This window comes from Neolamprologus multifasciatus, chromosome 14 (genome assembly GCF_963576455.1).
Source record: "Neolamprologus multifasciatus chromosome 14, fNeoMul1.2, whole genome shotgun sequence".
Classification (NCBI taxonomy): Eukaryota; Metazoa; Chordata; class Actinopteri; order Cichliformes; family Cichlidae; genus Neolamprologus; species Neolamprologus multifasciatus.
This window is the reverse complement of record NC_140452.1, coordinates 10,407,554-10,425,603: the sequence shown is the minus strand read 5'-3', so window position 1 is coordinate 10,425,603 and position 18,050 is coordinate 10,407,554. Positions and strand designations below refer to the sequence as shown.

The 18,050-nt window shown below is 40.3% G+C and overlaps 1 protein-coding gene and 1 long non-coding RNA gene across 3 annotated transcripts in view; one reads left to right on the top strand and one right to left on the bottom strand.

The window, feature by feature from the left end:
• LOC146503567 (dehydrogenase/reductase SDR family member 11-like) overlaps nt 1-18,050 on the bottom strand; it is a 66,490-nt gene that overhangs the window by 28,968 nt on the left and 19,472 nt on the right. For both annotated transcript variants that reach the window (XM_085131532.1, XM_085131531.1), the window contains exons 2-3: nt 625-834; nt 3-97 (exon numbers count right to left, since the gene is read on the bottom strand). In XM_085131532.1, the coding sequence (XP_084987658.1) occupies nt 3-97; nt 625-834 (305 nt within the window). The remainder of the gene's footprint in view (nt 1-2; nt 98-624; nt 835-18,050) is intronic.
• LOC146503569 (uncharacterized) lies at nt 13,558-16,209 on the top strand. Its single transcript, XR_014868841.1, has 2 exons — nt 13,558-14,878; nt 14,956-16,209. It is a non-coding gene; the product is annotated as an uncharacterized LOC146503569 (long non-coding RNA).

Here is an 18,050-nt window from a genome sequence, read left to right as displayed (position 1 = left end):
ACCTGTTTATGTTTATGATGTGCCCATCGTCCACGTTTCTCTCTTTCATTGACTGATAAGCTTCACGTGTGCAGATGCTCAGTGCAAGAACGTTCACCTGTAAGAGACCAAGCAGAGAAATAAACAACAAAGAAAATCAAAATTCTCCAGCGGAGTTGTTTGCCTACTTTCGTGGAACTTTTCAACTTTCTGAGTTTCGTCCTATTGCACTTATTTTAACAAACTATGTTGTTTTGCAGGATTTTAGTCAGAGTCATGACTTTGGTTGTATCAGACTTTCTTTTTTTTTGATGGATTATACTCAGCAGAATGTGATTTAATGGATGACTTGTTTGGAAATGGTTATACTGGTTCATTTACATTAAAATAAACTTTCTTTCTCTCTGTCTAATATAAGCCTAATGCAGCTGAATATTTTCTGCATGATAGTAAGTTTAGTTCTGTCCAAATTTCTGTTTTTGATATGGACTAAATTGAAAGTTTCATGTTTCATATTCTAAAAACTATGAACAACTCGACTTAAAACGGATCATTTAATTGCTCTTCTGGGAAACCACTCCTGTGAACGCTTCTTTCAAACAGAACTGCAGATAATTTTTTTCTAAAATAACTCTGAGCTCTTACATCCATGATATTTTTCCAGGCACTGGTTTTGCCGCTTAGCAGTGGCTCTGGATGAGATAAGCCAGCGTTGTTGATGCACACATCCACACCTTTGTGCTGCTCTTTGATCGCTGCGAACATGGCCAGAATCTCCTCTTCTTTGGTCAAGTCACACTTGAAAGGAACCAAAACACCAGGGTGGCCGGCACTCTGACACTCTGCTGCCAGTTTCTGAAACCAAGAAGGGAATGATGACAGAGGTTTAGCTTCAAAATAACTCTGCCCTGTAATTACTGTAAATTTGTGGATTTCAGTTTTCATAACACAGCTGATCAGTAACTTTGTACAACACTGGAAGTCAGATTTTTGTCTCCAACTGCAAAAACATTCTTCTCACTGGGTCTCAACTCATGTCTGAACACATCCTGCCATCAGCTGTTTCATCAGATCTGCTGCACAGTAACTTATCTTTCTATCTCAATAGCAACAAGATTATTTTAGTAGGAGGAGGAGTTTTTATCTGACTGGAGCATTTTTACTTAACAAAAGATTCTACTGAACCACTGCAGACTGTAAAAAATTCAGCCCCCAAACATGTTTGAATAGTTCTGTCTAGAGCAGGGGTGTCGAAGTCCAGACCTCGAGGGCCGGTGTCCCTGCAGGTTTTAGATAATTCCCTGGGTCAACACACCTGAATCAAATGACTAGTTCATTACCAGGGTTCTGGAGAACTTCAAGACACGTTGAGGAGGTAATTTAGCCTTTAAATCAGCTGTGTTGGATGAAGGGCACAACTAAAACCTGCAGGACACCGGCCCTCGAGGCCTGGAGTTCAACACCTGTGGTCTAGACTCTAGAGTCATCAGCTCATATGTGTCCAGCCTTCTGTTTCTGTGTTGGACGAAATTAAAAATCTTTTAACAGTGAACTTTTACACATAATCTGATTTATAGCATTACAATAGATTATTGTAATGCTGGTTTTTCAGGTTTATTTAGTGTTAGTCAGATAAACTGTTCAACTTTTGCCCAGCCGCTCCCTCTGTTCTTTTTTGCTAAGTAACAGTGAACATATATATAAATATAATTATAGATTAAAAAATATAAAATGCAACAGCCGAGATCGAAATACACTAAGTGATAGATGCAGGCCTGGTCTATCAAAATGTTCTTTTCTTTTTTTAACCAGGTTCTTACAGCTGTTGTTGGGCTAGAACATCTTAGTTACAATGTAGAAATTAAGTTACCTTTTAGCTATTAGCTTGTTATTATCAAGTTGCTTTAACCATGAGCCATTTATTTTTACCTGAGTCTCTTCCTCTCTCTACCTTATTTGTTAACTACACCTTCCTCTGTTTCTTCCTCACTCTCTTGTTGGGACTGCTGGTCCTCTGCTAGCAACTGTGCCTCTATTCTGAGCGCACATAAATAATTTTTGCAAATGTTAAAATAATTTTAAGGAGACAATTATTTTGAGCAAACAAAACTCATTTCAGTGTTTGCTATTATACATATACACACACAATAACTGCCATTCTCACTCAGTTGTTGGCATTTGCTCTTGCTCAGATCTCTGCTCTGTGTGCTCTCAGTATGTCGCTTCTGCTTTCAACATCTCTGCTCCCTGCACACTCAACTTTTTCTGTACATGGTTATAAATATGCCACAAAACCAACTAATTACAGACTTGAATTCAAAATGAGTGGCTGTTTTGGTCTCCAATCAGCTCGCTAGCCACTGCATTCAGGAAATGTAGCTAAATCCAGTGAAGTGGTTTGGTTTAAACTAGATTAAAACCAACATAAAAAATATATTTTACAATAAAATAATTAAAAATACTAACCGAAAATGTTTTTAACTACACTATTATTTTGTGTCTATGTGGATAATAGCAAACACTGAAATACATGAATTCTGTACATGAATTTTGTACATGAAAATAATTTTCTACTCAAAATGCAACATTTGTTCTTGCAAAAATTATTTACGTGCGTTTAGAATAGAGACACAGAAATAAAGCCATGAGCTACAGCAGGCTCTTGTGAATGCCAGGGCTTTATATCAGCTGTTTCTTGTACTACTGCACTGCTTGTAGGAGCCATATGAGTTGTTCCTTTTTGACTAAGTGGGTTGGTTTAAATGGACTCACTGTATTGGTGCACGGGTGTGGGGCGTGTCTCATGGGTGTGGTATATAATAAATGTGGTTGCACTCACTTGTTCACAGCACCTGATGTTGATGAGCAGAAAGGTAGGGTGAGCATGAGGCAAAACTTTCTGTTGACCGCAGCTTGATCGCAGCTTGAGCGCAGCTTGAATTACTTTGATGTATTATATCTGTGCATTTGTTTAATAAGTTAATCCCAGGCACTGATTTGTATATGGAACAGTTGCATGTGGAATAAAAGGAGCAAAAGGTACAGAAGTGTATTTTATGTGTTCATTGTTGCGCGTCATCTGTGTCCTCATGTTTAGCCTGCCGCGGCCATAGGTTGGAGGAGCCGCAACAACTTGTCAACAGAAATGTTTGTAGTTTTTATTGGATTATTTATATAAAGATGAGTTTTATTAGTGAGAGTTTTATAGTTTGATATTGCCTTTGTCCACCCAGCTTTAAGATTAAGCCTTTGGCTACACAAAACAGATTTCTTTCAGGAGTTTTGTTCCCCTGTTAGGTTTCAGCAGTACAGCTGCATTAGGCGTTGTACTGATTTATTTTCTAGTTATTGTGCATCAGGCGGCTGAAGCCATTGGCTTGGGAGTACCGCTGCAGTTTGTGTTTAAGACAGTTTGTCTTCCTCACAGCTGACGGTATGGAGGTACATAAATACCCACTGCTAGTATGTACGGAAGACTAGGTTAAGTTAGTTAGGTTTAATAGGCAGATAGTGGGGGATATTGCTCCTGTTAATTGTGTGTGTGTCCAAGGTTTTATGAAGTGAATGTCACCAAGTGTATGTCTTGGAATGAGGCTGTGTGGCATAGGTGCAGTTTAGCGTTTGGATTTTGTAATGTTTTGAAGAAAAATGGAGACACACCAATTAATACAATGTGGTGAAGTGGATGGAAAGAAAAGACAGCCGAAACCGACTGCTAAGGCTTTGGAGAATCAGATTGAAAGGCTGCAAACAGAACGTCACACTAAGATTAATAAAATTAAAAAGGTCATAAAGGTTATTAAAGAATTAAAGCAATCTGAGGATAATGGTTCCACTGTTCAGGCTCACTTGGAGAGTTTGTCTGTGTTGCTTAATGAGGCAACTCATCTGCATGAAACCTTGCTTCCTTTGCTTCCTCAAGAAGAGCAAGAAAAACAAACTGCTTGGTTCATAAGTGTGCGAGCACATAATACTGAGTTTATGGAAGAGATAAAGAAATGGCTTCATGATGCAAAGGGAAACCCTCAGAGTAAAAATCTGGTGTCTGAGCTTGATTTGCCACATTTAAATCCGCCTGGTGTTGATTCCTCTGATGTATTACCTGCTGGAAATGGTTCTGGTGCTTCTAGGCACACCGGGAATGTTGGTAAAGGTGCTATGATAGATGATGTTAATCCAAGTGATAGCATCTCTAATGTTGGAAACAGAAGTTGTAGGAAAAGCAAATCATCACTCAGTAGCTCCATGGTTTCATCTGCCTTGTCAGCACGCATAACGGCAGAAGCTGACATGGCTGCCCTTCTTGTTCGACAGAGGTTGTTGAAAGAAAAGCATGCTTTGGAAGAACAAGAAATACAGCTTAAGAAAAGAAAGGAGCTGCTTGACTTAGAAACGGAAATAGCAGCTTCAGCAGCAAAGGTGAATGTTTTAAAAGCTTCTGAAATGTCCCGAGTCTCAAGTGCTGTTAATGGTAAATCTGATGGAATGAATTCGTATTTAGATTGAGAGCAGGGGAGTTTAGGCGTTTTAAATCCTAATGCTCCGACGTTCAAACCTGTGTTACCAGAGCAACCATATCAGGGTGTTGATGCAAGTGATCATCAAGCGCAGGTATTGGATGTAAGGCCCAAGGTTAAAAATATTTCTCAGCCTAAGGTCGTTTCGTTGGAACAGTCAGAGACGAAGCCACAAGTATTTCCAGGTGCAGTTCCAACTACTCAGATGATGTTGCAGTCTCACGCACAATCAAAACATCTTATACACACAGCGCAAGGTAGTGAGGGTCATGATCATCTAGTCACAGTTTTGAAGAAACAAAATGAAATTACAACTTTATTGGCTGAGCAGCAGTCTCTGTTTTGCTACCAAGGCGTGACATTCAGTTATTTGATGACGATCCTTTGCAATATCAAACATTTATGAGAGCTTTTGAGCACATGGTGGAGAGTCAAGCTCACAGTGCTAAGGATTGTTTATATTTTCTCGAGCAATATACTGCAGGCCATCCAAGAGAAATGGTCAGAAGCTGTCAGTATATGCCTGCTGAGTATGGATATGCTAAAGCTAAATCTTTGCTCCAGGAGAACTTTGGCAATTCGCTGAAAATTGCTGCTGCCTACATTGAAAGGGTCAGTAAATGGCCACCTATAAAATCTGATGATGTGAAGGCTTTGCAGGAATATGGGTTTTTATTAAGGCAATGTTGTAATGCAATGGGAGACGTTGAGTCCTTGCATGAGTTGAATGTCTCTGCTAATATGCAAACAGTTATAAAAAAGCTGCCTTATAAGCTCAGGGATAAGTGGAGGAATGTTGTGTGCGATCTGCAGGAGAGGTTTCAACGTAAAGTGTTTTTTTGCGATGTTGTTGAGTTTGTCGAAAAGCAAGTTAAGATCGCAAGTGACCCATTGTTTGGAGATATACAGGATCCCCCAACAGCCATCAGAAAAGAGGCGAGGAATGATAAGTCTCAGTTTTACCCTAAGGCTAAGCGGAGTAGTTTTGCTACTACAGTGGCCAAGGTGGAAGGGAAGATTGAGCCAGTGTTGAGGCGAGAGAGTGGTTCAGTTGTGACCAAGGTTTGCTTGTTTTGTGGAGCAGGGCATATGTTGGATTTGTGTCCTTCATTTGAAAGAAAGTTGCACTGTGAAAGATTATCTTTTTTGAAAGAGAATGGTGTGTGTTTTGGTTGTCTGCGCATTGGGCACAGAAGCAAGGACTGTAGGAAACGTCTCTTGTGTAAAGTCTGTAAACAGAAACACCCCACACTCTTACATATCCACTCCAAGCAGAGGGAAAGTGTTTCAGTGCAAACTATAGGAGGGGGAGAACCACCAGATGAAGGTCCTTCATGTGCGGTGCAAAGCAGTGGTGTTACTGGGGCCGGTGAGCGAAATAGTGCTCTATCCATAATACCAGTTAGAGTGAAATCCAAGAAAGGTAATCAGTCACTGATAACCTATGCTTTTCTAGATCCTGGGAGCTCAGCTTCATTTTGTACTGAAGGGCTCATGAATAGGTTAAATCTTTCAGGAAGGAAAACTGGCATTCTTTTGCGGACAATGGGCCAGGAGAAAATGATCAGTAGTTATGTTGTTTCAGATTTGGAAGTAGCTGGTTTGGATTTAGATCACTACTGTGACTTGCCTGACTTATTTACTCAGAAAAGCATGCCTGTTCTTCAATGTAATATTCCCCGACAGGAAGATCTCGATAGATGGCCACACTTGCGCCATATTAAGATACTGGAGATCAATTCCGGGGTAGACCTGTTGATCGGGACCAATGTGCCCAAGGCTTTAGAGCCATGGGAGGTTGTTAGAAGTCAGGATGGAGGTCCCTATGCAGTAAAAACTATGCTGGGTTGGACGGTGAATGGTCCTCTCAGAGAAGATCGTAAGACTGACATTTTTGATGTGAGTGTCAATAGGATTTCCATGGCAAGATTGGATGAGCTGTGGGAACGTCAAATGAAGGCTGATTTTCCAGAATGTGTTCAGGATGAGCAGTTTGCTTTGTCTAGAGAAGATCAGCAGTTTATGAAGTCAGTGATGGACTCTGTTAAGTTGGTTGATGGTCATTACACCATTGGGTTACCTTTTAGGTGCAATCAGGTAAAAATGCCAAATAATAGGAAGGCTGTAGAACAGCGAGCTATGAGCCTTAAATGGAAGTTTATTAGGGATGGTTCATTTTATGTCGATTACACCAGTTTTATGACTGAAATCATTTCTAAAGGGTATGCAGAGAAGGTGCCTGCTGATGAATTTAATCGCTGTGATGGAGGAGTGTGGTACATTCCACATCATGGGGTGCATCACCCACAGAAGAAGAAGTTGCGAGTTGTCTTTGATTGTGGTGCTTCATTTCAGGGAGTGTCTTTGAATGGACAACTTCTGGAAGGCCCAGTTCTCACTAGCTTGCTAGTTGGGGTCATAACTAGGTTTCGAAAAGAACCTGTGGTGCTCATGGCAGATATTGAATCCATGTTTTATCAGGTCAGAGTACAAAGAGGTGACTCAGATCTGTTAAGGTTTCTGTGGTGGCCAGACGGAGATCATAGTCAGGATCTGGTGGAATATAGAATGAAAGTACATCTCTTCGGAGCCACCTCATCCCCAAGTTGTGCGAATTTTGCCTTGAGGAAATGTGCAGAGGACAACAGAGATCAGTTCAGACTAGAGGTTGTCAACAATGTTTTACAGAATTTTTATGTGGATGATTGCCTTATCTCTGTTGGTTCTGAAGAGGAGGCAGTGCTGCTCTATCAAGAACTTGTTGCTCTTTGTGCTAAAGGAGGCTTTAAGCTCACCAAATGGGTTAGCAACAGAAGAGCAGTACTCGCTGCCATACCTCAGCAGGAACGATCCAAGGAGGTTAAGGATTTGGATTTGGATAGTGACGTGTTGCCCGTAGAGAGAGCACTGGGTGTACAATGGTGTATCCAATCAGATGCATTCAAGTTTAAGATCACACTTAAAAACAAACCTCCCACAAGGAGAGGGATATTGTCCCTTATGAGCTCGATCTATGACCCATTGGGGTTTTTGGCACCTGTGGTGCTGTCTGCTAAGTTGATCCTTCAGAAACTGTGCAGAAATCATTGGGGTTGGGATGATGTGTTGCCAGTTACTGTTGAACAAGAATGGACAGTTTGGCTAAATGATCTTTGCCTTCTTGCAGATTTTAAGGTTGACCGGTGCTTTAAACCTTCTAATTTTGGAGATGTTACTTCTGCTCAGTTACATCACTTCGCAGATGCAAGCGAGGAGGGTTATGGCACAGTCACTTATCTGTTATTGCGCAGCACCCAGAATCAAGTGCATTGTGCGTTTTATAATGGGTAAAGCAAGAGTGGCTCCACTGAAACAAACTTCCATTCCTCGCATGGAGTTGACAGCTGCCTTAGTTGCGAGTAGAATGGATAAGATGTGGAGAAAAGAGCTGCAAATGCATTTGCAGGAATCAGTATTTTGGACTGATAGTACCTCGGTGTTAAAGTATATCAGAAATGAAACCTCAAGGTTTAAAGTATTTGTAGCAAACCGGGTGACCGAGATACTTAAAGTGTCCAAACCTTCTCAGTGGAGATATGTTAATACATCATGCAATCCTGCTGATCTAGCTTCTAGGGGAGTTAAGGTGCAATCCTTTTTGAAGAGTGATTCCTGGTTGACAGGGCCAAAGTTTCTTGTTGAGCCAAAAATTAATTGGCCAGTGAACCTTGATTTTGGAAAGATCTCTTCTAATGATCCAGAGATTAAAATGGCCATTTTAGTTCATGCTGCTGATGCAAATGAATGCAAAGATGGTGCGATGAAGTTCATTACTTATTTTTCTTCGTGGACTCGTCTGAAAAAGATGGTTGCATGGATTCTTAGATTCAAAGGTTTGCTGCAGGAACTTAGTAAAAAGAGGAAACAGCTCAAAGAGAGCTTTGCGTCTAGCGTGACTAAAGAAAATCTTGAGGAAAATCTTAAAAGAGAGTTGCAAACTGTCAAGGACCATGCTGCTAAAGGATTTCTCTCGGTAAAAGAACTTAACGAGGCAGAGAATGCAGTTCTTTGCTTTTGTCAAAGGAGGAGATATTCAGATAAGATCAGTAGGTTGCAGAGGGGTGAAAAGGTGAAGAAGAGTAGTGAGCTCTATAGGCTTAATCCTAAACTTGAGAGTGGGAGGTAGGCTTAGTAGAGCAGCTATGCCTGAAGATGCAAGGCATCCCGCTATTATAGCCAGGGATCTGCATATTTCTGACCTGGTGCTTCGACATGTACATCAGAAAATAGGGCATGGTGGACGTAACCACATGCTGTCTGAAGTGCGGCAAAGGTATTGGGTTCCAGGTGCAAGCATTGCTATAAGGAGGATTTTGGCTAAATGCATTGTGTGTCGCAGACTTCATGCAGCACCAGGATATCAGATGATGGCAGACCTTCCACAAGATCGCATCTCTCCAGATGAACCTCCATTTTCTCGGGTTGGAGTAGATTGTTTCGGACCTTTTCAAGTTGAGCGTGGAAGGTGTGAAGTAAAGAGATATGGAATTATCTTTACATGCCTGGCAGTGAGAGCTGTGCATTTAGAGGTGTTGTCATCTTTGAGCACAGACTCTTTTTATCAATGCGCTCCGTCGATTTATATCAAGGCGGGGTCAGGTATTGGAGATACGATCGGATAATGGTACAAACTTTGTGGGTGGTGAACGTGAGTTGAAAGAGGCAGTGGAAGGATGGAATCAGGCACAGATTCATGAGATGCTGCTGCAAAAGGGCATAAAGTGGATTTTTAATCCTCCTGCTGGTTCCCATCATGGCGGTGTTTGGGAACGTCTCATAAGGTCTGTCAGGAAGGTGTTAAATTCCATTTTGAAAATGCAGAATTTGGACGAAGAGGGCCTTTGTACAGTTCTTTGTGAGGCAGAGGCTATTGTGAACAGTAGACCAATAACCAAAGCCTCTACTGATCCTAATGATTTGGAGGCCTTGACTCCTAACCATCTGTTGCTGCTTAAGACCAAGCCATTGATACCACCAGGAGTGTTTCAGAAGGGGGACATGTATGGACGACGTCGATGGAGGCAAGTACAGTACATGTCTGACCTGTTCTGGAAGCGCTGGGTTAAGGAGTACCTGCCCCAGCTTCAAGAGCGTCAGAAGTGGCAGAGAATCGGACGGAACTTCATTCCTGGGGATGTGGTTATCGTTGTCGATAATTCTGCGCCTCGTAACTCTTGGGTGACTGGAAGGATTGTGGAAGCAATTTCTGACGGTAAAGGACTTGTACGTCAGGTTCGTGTTAAAACAAAGACTGGTTGTTTGGACAGGCCGATCACTAAAGTGTGTCTTCTACAGGAAGCAGAAGAGTCATAAAGATTGACTTTTTCAAATGTCTATTTGTATTAATGTGTATTTCATTATTTTGAATTACAATTGTGTCTTTGAATGTTGATAAAGGATAGATCATGTTTATCAATATGTCTCCTACATGGTGAGTATGATGTAATTATTGCTCTAAAATAATTAGGGGCCAGTATGTAGGAGCCATATGAGTTGTTCCTTTTTGACTAAGTGGGTTGGTTTAAATGGACTCACTGTATTGGTGTGGGGTGTGTCTCATGGGTGTGGTATATAATAAATGTGGTTGCACTCACTTGTTCACAGCACCTGATGTTGATGAGCAGAAAGGTAGGGTGAGCATGAGGCAAACCTTTCTGTTGAGTGCAGCTTGAATTACTTTGATGTATTATATCTGTGCATTTGTTTAATAAGTTAATCCCAGGCACTGATTTGTATATGGAACAGTTGCATGTGGAATAAAAGGAGCAAAAGGTACAGAAGTGTATTTTATGTGTTCATTGTTGCGCGTCATCTGTGTCCTCATGTTTAGCCTGCTGCGGCCATAGGTTGGAGGAGCCGCAACACTGCTAACATGTCGGTTAATTTGACACACTTTGCTGTATCTATTTCTTGTTTATTTTTCTCTCTTAGTTTTTTTCCCCTCTTTTCTTTCTTCATTTGTATCCCGCTTTATTAACACTAACTCTGTTCTAGGGTGCGTAGTAGTGATGTGCAGATCGATCCTGAAATATTGATTCCTCCGATACCAGTCATTTATGTTCTAGAATCGATTCTCACATTAAAATATCGATATTTTAGTAATTTAGAGTAAATTTGCAGTTTATCATTAACAGGAACACAGTGGAAAGAAACTATAACATTCAGATTGTCTACATTCAAAGGAACTACTTCCTCTTCCGCCTTTCATAGTCATGTGCGAAATACTGCTGTATAAATGTCTCACAGCCCCTTGGCGTGCGCACTCACAACAATGGCTGAGCGTAATTGGAGTCATGTGCGGACATATTTTACCTCCACAAACAGCTGAGACGTGGTTTGCGATACATGTGGCAAAAAAGTGCTCCAAGAGTGAGGTGTTGTGGCCATACTAGGGAGACATTCAAAAGGGCTGTTGGGGGGTAAATACAAAATACGTTAAATGTCACCGTTATTATTGGCCGGCCCGGAAACAGCGGGGGTGTCCAAATTCAGAGGCTGCTTCCACCTGAGGACCCGGCCTTCGCAGTCTAAAGAAAGCCGGGTAGTACGTCACGAGCTCCCTCAGTGGAGTGAAACTCTGTCTGCTCCTTGCTATCTAAAATATAACCGGGCACTGACGTAAACTCTTCTGTTTAATCATTTTCTGTTTGACGTTTATTCAGCTGTGTGAAAACCCCGGAGGAACCCTCCCGAGGGATTAATAAAGTTAAATTGAATCTAATCTAATAACTTTAATCTCAGCCAAACCGATTTACTCACGAACAAATAAAACACTGAAAATAACAATAACATTTTTAAGTTATCAAAGTCACTTATATATCATGTTTAACCCGAGTAGCGAAAGACCGCGGGGGTTTGAAGACGATGTGTTGGTCGGCTCAGATATTTGAAGTTTACTACATTCTCACCTAAAAATATGTTAAGTTTTTTTGCAACCCAGAAAGAGAAATAAGAGTAATATTAAAACTAGAAGCTGCCGCCATTGTTGGAAACTAGAATTTGCTGGGCCGCGCTATGAATTCTGCTATATGGTTTTTCAATTTTGCTGTCCGGGTGGAAAATCGGGAGAAATTCGGGAGAATGGTGGCTCTGGGATTCTCCTGAAAAATCGGGAGGGTTGGCATGTATGGTTGTGGCAACATCACTAACCTTGTCAAACACCTCAGAGTAAATCATATCACAGAATATGATGAGCGTATGTTGAGACGAACTGAAGAGGAGAACAGGGACAGGTGACGTCTCTCACGGAGTCCTTTAGTGCTGCAGGCAGGCAACGTGTTCAAATAGCAAAACTTCAGTTTTTTTATTTCTATATGATGAACCCTACATTATTAAGTGATAAGAACAAGTAATCTGATGTCCTGTAATCATTATGATGCTATAATTTGAGATACTTTGTACAAAAACTTATTTTATTTATTGTATCGGATCAGTATCGTCGATACCACCCTGAATATTACTTGGGATCGGAAAGAAAATCAGTGGTATCGCACATCACTAGTGCGTAGGTGCACACGCAAAGTAGGAGGGGCCAGAGGCGTTAAGAGATTTGATTGAAAATGAAAATTGAAGAGGGGCGATTTTAGCCCAGTTTTGGAGGTGCTTCAGCACCCCCAAAATGAATCAAAGCACCCCCAAAGATGTCTTACTTTTTTTGAAAATATTTGCTGTTTGTGGGACACACTACTAAAAGTATAAAAAGCATACAGTACTTAATTGAGATGGAACATTTTAACAACAAAAGTATAGATAACCCCTCCCCCCTCCCAAAATGGTTTGTTCCAGCTCGGCTCTCTCCTACTCGCTCTAGCGCCGTTGCTGCCAGAGCGATGGTGGCTGAGACCAGTGTTGCCAACTTAGCGACTTTGTCGCTATATTTAGCGAGTTTTCAGACCCCCTAGCGACTTTTTTGCTAAGAAAAGTCGCTAAAAAAAGACGTGAAAGCGCATATGGCTTTTACTCTCAACAAGCAGCGGGTGCTGTTACGCAGTCAGTTCTTCTTTTATTCTTATGCTGTTTTGTGGATCAGGTTTAAAACTACTTATAAACACACACACACAAAGTAACTCCACCAGAGTGCCTATTTCGGGTCACTTTTGCCGGTCCAAGCCCGGGTAAAGGAGCAGGGTTGGAATTGTGACATTACAAAAAACAATAATTGCTAAAAGAAATTTAATTTGTAGTTCTAAATAAATTCTAAATGCATTTAGGATGTTTTTTGCTCACTTTGTCTCCTTCACGATGTTATTTCTCTCTCCAGCAGAGTAGGTTACAATTACATTAGCATGACCAATTATGCAAATTAGGTGATGACGTCATTTAGCGACTTCTAGCCACTTTTAAGACAACCAATAGTGATTTTCCTTACTGAGGAGTTGGCAACACTGGCTGAGACACAGCGGAGCGGAGGTGGAAGTGCCTGGCTTAAAACAGGAGACATTAGCTGCATTTAACTTTCAGTTACTCTTTATATAGTTAGGTAGGAGTCAGACCATGTTTCTTTTTAACTGAAAAACATTACACCAGGTAACCTGCTGTGTTGAAAATAGGGCTGCCACGATTAGTCGACTAGTCACGATTACGTCGACTATCAAAATCATCGACGACTGATTTAATAGTGGACGCGTCGTTTGAAGCTTTGTAAGATCACAAAAGACGCAGGAACAAGTAGTAGAATTTAAGAGTGTAATAACGGACTGAAACAGAAGATGGCAGCACTGCATGTACAAGGATGCCAGCTGCCGTTAAACCCTGAAGAAGGAGCTGTGTCCCAGAATTCATAGCGCAGCCCAGCTCAGTTTCCAACAATGGTGGCAGCTAGTTAGTTTTAATATTACTCTTATTATTCTTTCTGGATCACAAAATAAAGGTTTAGCATATTTTCAGGCGAGAATGTAGCTGTGTAAACCTCAAATATCTGCTCAATTTATCAAGACACCACATATTTTCAAAAGCGCTCTGACGAGAGGAAAGAGGGGAACATGAGGACAAAGTACAAGATCAGGAAGTGCCAGGTAAGAAAACAGACAGGGAGTACTAACAGGCAAAACGGGAATTGTTAAACTGGCAAAGAAAAAGAAAGACAAACAACTAATACAAACAACTCATGCAATCTGGAAGTTGTGTTCTCCCTATATTAAAGCTGCTATACAGAATCTGCAAAACAAACTGGGTTGTCAGCCCTGGCACAGCATTACCATATTGAGCTTCAGTCAGAGGAAGTCACGGTTGCCAAAGACTTTATAAAGCTCAAGAATGAGGCTGGTGCCATTCCAGATATGTTAACATTGTACAATCTTCTGGATAATCAGATCTTCCCCAAACTGAAAACTGTTATTCAGGTTGCCCTAACAAACCCAGTTAGCAGCTGTAGCTGTGAAAGGTCTTTTAGTGTCTTGAGTCAGGGTGTATTTTTTATGTATCTGTATTGTATTAGAAGTGAATCTCTGTTCAAAAAATGCACACAGTTTACTTTTTACTCACTATGAGCATCATTCATCATTTTTCCCCAGTAATTAAGGTTAGGATATGTGTTTGTTTTTTTTGTTTTTTTTTTTATTATTATTCCAATCCATTCTTCTTTGGCAGCATTTTAATAACCTTGATCAGATTTGATGGTTTTGTTACAGACTTTTCAAAAAAGTGTTTTGCTATTCTTTCAAAAATCTGGGGATTAAATTGTGTTAATGTACAAAACAGTGATGTCATGTTTTGTGACGAGGACCCAGGCACAGAGAGACTTGATGAATTTAAGAAACTTATGATTTAATAAAGAAATTTGCAGACTTGCACAGAGAGGGTAAAATTATGATGACTGATAATGGAGATGAAGACAACAGACGATGAGGAACAGGTTTAAATGCATGAAGGAGGCAGTCAGAGAGAACTCGGGACAACTGGAGGCATTTAGGGATGCAGGGACTGACAGAGATGGGGAAGAAGTCTCATTGTGATGAGTAAAGTTTACCTTGCCTGGATGGGCAGCTCTCTGGGTGCTCAGCACCCCCAAAGCTCTGATCCTAGAATCGCCCCTGAGTCAGCGTGTGCAACATTGGAACTAATTCAGAGGTATGTTTGAACAGTTAGCTACTAGTGATAGATGATGAATAAATTATCCCTAAGTAACTCATTATTTCAAATCACAACTCAATGTTACTGTATGTTACATTTATTATGGCATGTTTTAAGGGTTTTTTTGTAAGGATAAACCCTGAAGAGGGAACAAAATGTACCTCCAAGGTTGGGACAAGCAGAAAGACTGGGACCACTGTGAAGCGATTAACCCTCATGTCACAACTTTCCTCCAGCGACTTACTGAATTTGAGTGGAGAACTTCAAATTAGGTAACTGTTTTTGCCATTTTTAGTGAATTCCTTGTATAATTTAAGTGAACAATGTGTTGTTACCTGTGTCTCCACAGATAATCCATGGCCCATGCTTTCTGGACATTTACACAAGACGAACAACAATGAAGACAAGCTCTCTTGCCATCTTGCAAGACACTGTCTCTGTCCAATAGTTTTTTTTTGAGTGTAACAGTTTTGATTTTTTTTCCTTCTTTTACCCGTTTGTTAAAAATTATTTCAGCTACTTACACTTTAATTGTCACATGCATTGGCTCACCCTACAAATCAATGAACTCAGTCCACAAAGCAAGATCAGGGTTCAGTGCAGGTCAGTCAAGTTCCTTCACACCACACACGCTCATCCATGTCCTTGTGGACCCTGTTTTGTGCATTGATTTGGTGGTGTGAGACAGTATTTTGGACAAAGTGTATATAAAGGCAGATGTGTGGGGCTTGATATTATATTCAATACAATTCAGTTTATTTGTATGGTGCCAACAAAATGAATGCCAAGGCACTTCACATTGTAGGTTTAAGACCTTACAAAATATAACTAAGAAAACCCAACACTTGAGCATATGTTGTCTGCCATGATATGGATATGACATAATATCGTTATTGTTTGTACAACCATCTGAGAAAATAATGGATTACATAGTTTAGTAAAAACAAATGCTTCCTCAATGAAAATATGTTTTCAGTTCTTTTCAGTTTTTGATTTTGGAAATGTGTATTTCTGCAGAGGAAAATCAGAACTGAAATAAAGTGGTGTAAAGCACATTAATTATATTTTTTTGTGTGTGTGTGTGTGTCTATCTATCTATCCATCCAATTTTTTTGGAACCCTCCAGTCTCTTACAGTATGTTACTGTTAACTGAAATTACGGTCAATTACAACCTGTTAAAGAGTAAATGACCGCCTGTTGGGACACGGTGTCCTCTAGCAGAGATGAATATTTTTGGTACTGATGATGCGTGATAACGGTAAGTTAGTGGTTAATATATTGCAGTTTATTACCTTGCAGCGGGCTTACAGTGACATAACGTGAATAAACGGCAGTATACCAATTTCTTAATCACAGTATGATGTTACTTTGTTGACGTAATTTACGACATCAACAACGGTATCTCACTGGCGTCACTGTCGCCAGTGAGATACCGTAAAAAAGGCTACGGTGCGTTACCATAATTTGTCCAAGAGTATTATACCACACCAGCAAAAAACGGTATCATCCTGCAGAACGGTAAGCTACCGTAACACGGCGTCACGGTATGACGCTGGCAACAGTGACGCCAGTATGTTACCGTAAAGTGGCGATGAAAAGTCTAACAGTGTAGAGACAAGAAAAAAAATAAAACTGAAATTCAGATGTTTGTCATCAGTTCAGTTGTGTCCAGCCTTCTTTTTCTGTAATCGAATAAATTGAAATTGAAAGTGTTGTGCCACATCTATCAATGAATCTATTGATCATCTATCAATAATCAAGTTTTACACACAGTCTGTATTGCCGTGTGACAATGACTGACCTGTTGTAAAACAGGTTTAATTACAGTTAAATAAAACTCCCAGCCTGACACAGCTGGAAGATCTTGTGTAAAATATATTTTGCACTCTCGCAGAAAGTCTGAGTTTTCATTCTGACATAATTAAAAATGATTTGCATATCAAAAATTATATGAGTCTTTCACTTCAGAACAAACCTGTATTTTTCCAACATCTCTGGCGCAGCCCACCACTTTCATACCGAGTCGGACCAGCTCTACGGCTATAGCCGCCCCAATGCCGACCGAGGCTCCGGTCACCAGAGCCACTCTGCCCCGCCAGCGCTCCATCACATACAGTCGTAACCAGCTCACGCACCAAAAGTCTGAAGAGAGGGACGTGCCAAGATAGATATCCCCGACAGAATTAGTTTCCTCTGCGTCTGAGCGCGCACCAGGTAGGGAGAACGGATCCCGTTGACTCCGCCTCCATTCCAACCAAATTACTTGAAAATAGTAAGTAGTTACTAATTACTGATTAGGCCTACTTGTCCAAGAAGGTTATCCAGTTACTTTACTGATTACGTATTTTTAAAAGTAATTATTTCATTTTAAAAACATGATACACAACCTGAATACGTTATAAAGCAATAGACCTTTCAGCCCAATTAGATTTTTTCCCCGCATAATCCATCTAAAATTGGATCACTTGAAAAATCCTCTTTTAAAATGTGTTTTTATTATTTTTAATCTTTTAACTTTATGCACATTGCATCAAGCAAAAAGTGACATTATATGGAACAACCTATGACTTGAAGAAATTTGTGTAACATTTAAACCTATTTTGTGCACATTCAGGCATGTAAAATAAACATTTTTTTTGAGTTTATATTGTTTGTCTGTGATTTGGACAACCAAGCCTGTGCTCTCAACGCAGGGGAAACAAATTCTGCCGGGGACGACTACCTTGACATGACTGCCACAATAAAAACTGAAGTGAGTGAGCTAATTAATTTGTAACATTCTGTATAATATTAAGTATTTGTGACCATTCAGCCTCTGTTAAGGATTTCCTCGCTAAGATTAGAGACAATATGGGAAGAGTCAATAATTCCTCAGTCATGCTCTATACAGCAGCAAAGAGACATTTAACTTTCAGGGGGAAATGCTTTTTTAGGATGAGTCCTTCCATTTTGCAGAAATGGAAAACTTGTGAAGGTCATCAGCATTTCATAGCTCAACAACCAAGAAGGAAAGAAGGCGTGATTTGGTAATACTTTATACCAGAATTGTGACTTGCAAATAAAAAACTGGGGGGGGGGGGGGGGGGGTTGTTACAAACAAGCTTCCATAAATAACCCATGTAAAATGAAAAACTACATCAAACATTGTTATTATATTGGATACAGAAACCCTGTTGTAACAATGAAAACTTTAAACGGCCATTTTTGTGCACCAACTGATAGAAATGAACTTTTACACAGTCAGGTTTGCAGAGTTATAATGGATGATGAATTGCAACTAACCGGTTTTATAGTAACAAACTGGCTGCCATCCCAGTTTCTTGGTCTCATCTCAGCATGACACAGCAGAAAAAACTTCATCATTATTAATTTTATTATTATTATTATTGTTATTATTATTTGTGGCAGTAGTATTAGTATCAGCAGTTGCAGTATTTTAAATT